Source organism: Apteryx rowi, unplaced genomic scaffold (assembly GCF_003343035.1).
Source record: "Apteryx rowi isolate R43461 unplaced genomic scaffold, aptRow1 scaffold_2962, whole genome shotgun sequence".
NCBI lineage: Eukaryota > Metazoa > Chordata > Aves > Apterygiformes > Apterygidae > Apteryx > Apteryx rowi.
In genome coordinates, this window is record NW_020449377.1 from 1 (window position 1) to 1,765 (window position 1,765).

At 61.8% G+C, this 1,765-nt stretch overlaps 1 protein-coding gene across 1 annotated transcript; it reads left to right on the forward strand.

The window, feature by feature from the left end:
- The first annotated feature begins 6 nt into the window (after positions 1-6).
- Positions 7-1,744, forward strand: LOC112967844. Its single transcript, XM_026069431.1, has one exon. It carries the CDS (start codon positions 43-45, stop codon positions 877-879), a length of 837 nt encoding a protein of 278 aa, XP_025925216.1. The 5' UTR covers positions 7-42; the 3' UTR covers positions 880-1,744.
- Positions 1,745-1,765: the final 21 nt, after the last annotated feature.

The window sequence follows — 1,765 nt, forward strand, 5'->3', positions numbered from 1 at the left end:
GGCGGCGGCGGCGAGGGGGGGGCTCGCAGGGGCGCCGCGGCCATGGGCAACAGCAAGAGCGGGGCCCTGTCCAAGGAGCTGCTGGAGGACCTGAAGCTCAACACGCGCTACTCGGAGCAGGAGCTGTGCCGCTGGTACGAGAGCTTCCGCAAGCAGTGTCCCGACGGGCGCATCAGCCGCGCCGAGTTCGAGAGGATCTACGGCAACTTCTTCCCCAACTCGGACCCGCAGGTCTACGCGCGGCACGTCTTCCGCAGCTTCGACACCAACGGCGACGGCACCCTCGACTTCCGGGAGTACATCATCGCCCTGCACCTCACCTCCTCCGGCAAGACCCACCTCAAGCTCGAGTGGGCCTTCGCCCTCTTCGACGTCGACCGCAACGGCGAGGTCAGCAAGAGCGAGGTGCTGGAGATCGTCTCGGTGAGCCGGGGCCGCCGCGCCGCGCCGCGCGGGGGCATGTGGCTGTGTGCGTGCTGCTCTGTGCACACGCATGCGGCTCCGTGCAGGCACATACACACGCACATGGCTCTGTGCACACACACACGGCTCCATGCAGGCACATACATACATGCACATGCCTCTGTGCACATACACGCAGCTCCGTGCACATGCACACGGCTCCATGCACATACATGCAGCTCCGTGCACACACATGCGGCTCCGTGCAGGCACATACACACACACACACGGCTCTGTGCACGCACATGGCTCCATGCAGGCACATACATACATGCACATGGCTCCGTGCGCATACACACGGCTCTGTGCAGGCACAGCTCCATGCTTGCGTGTACGCACGCAGCTCTGTGCAGGCACATACACACACACACGGCTCTGTGCAGGCACATACACATACAGCTCCGTGCTTGCATGTAGAGATGCATGCATGTACGTACACAGCTCCGTACAGGCGTGCACGGCTCCATGCACACGCATACGGCTCCGTGCATGCACATACACACACACACAGAGCTCTGTGCACACGCACACAGCTCTGTGCAGGCGTGCATGGCTCTGTGCAGGCACATAAACACACGCACACAGCTCCGTGCATGCACACGCAGCTCTATGCTTGCATGTAAAGATGCCTACATGTACGCACACGGCTCTGTGCACATGCACACGGCTCTGTGCAGACACACACAGCTCCATGCTTGCACACACAGCTCCGTGCATGCACATAGATACATGCAAACAGCTCYGTGCACATGCACATGGCTCCGTGCAGGCAGAGCTCCATGCTTGCGTGTACGCACGCAGCTCTGTGCACACACATGCGGCTCCGTGCACATATACACATGCACATGGCTCCGCGCACACACACGTGGCTCCATGCAGGCGCACACGGCTCCACGCTTGCACGCGGAGATGCATGCATGCACACGCACACAGAGGGATCCACGCACGCACACCCGTGTGGCTCCGTGCACGCTCATACGGCTCCACGCTTGCACACGCACAGATCGAGGCACACGCAGAGCGCACACGCATGTAGCTCTGTGCTTGCACGCACAGATCCCTCCATGCACACACAGATCCATGCACACATACGGACACACGCATACGGCTCTGTGCACACGGACACACACACGCAGACCCACGCACGCACGTGGGACCCTGTGCACGCACATACATGCATCGATGCATGCAGACACGCTCCTGTGCGTGCACACGGGAGCCGTGCATGCACGTGCATGGACCCCCCCCCCACGCACACGCGTGGAGCTGTGCATGTGCACATACATGTGCATGGAGGGGGGGC

Bases quoted from the DNA above. Each gene is read 5' to 3' on its own strand.
- LOC112967844 (XM_026069431.1), top strand. From the start codon at position 43: ATGGGCAACAGCAAGAGCGGGGCCCTGTCCAAGGAGCTGCTGGAGGAC.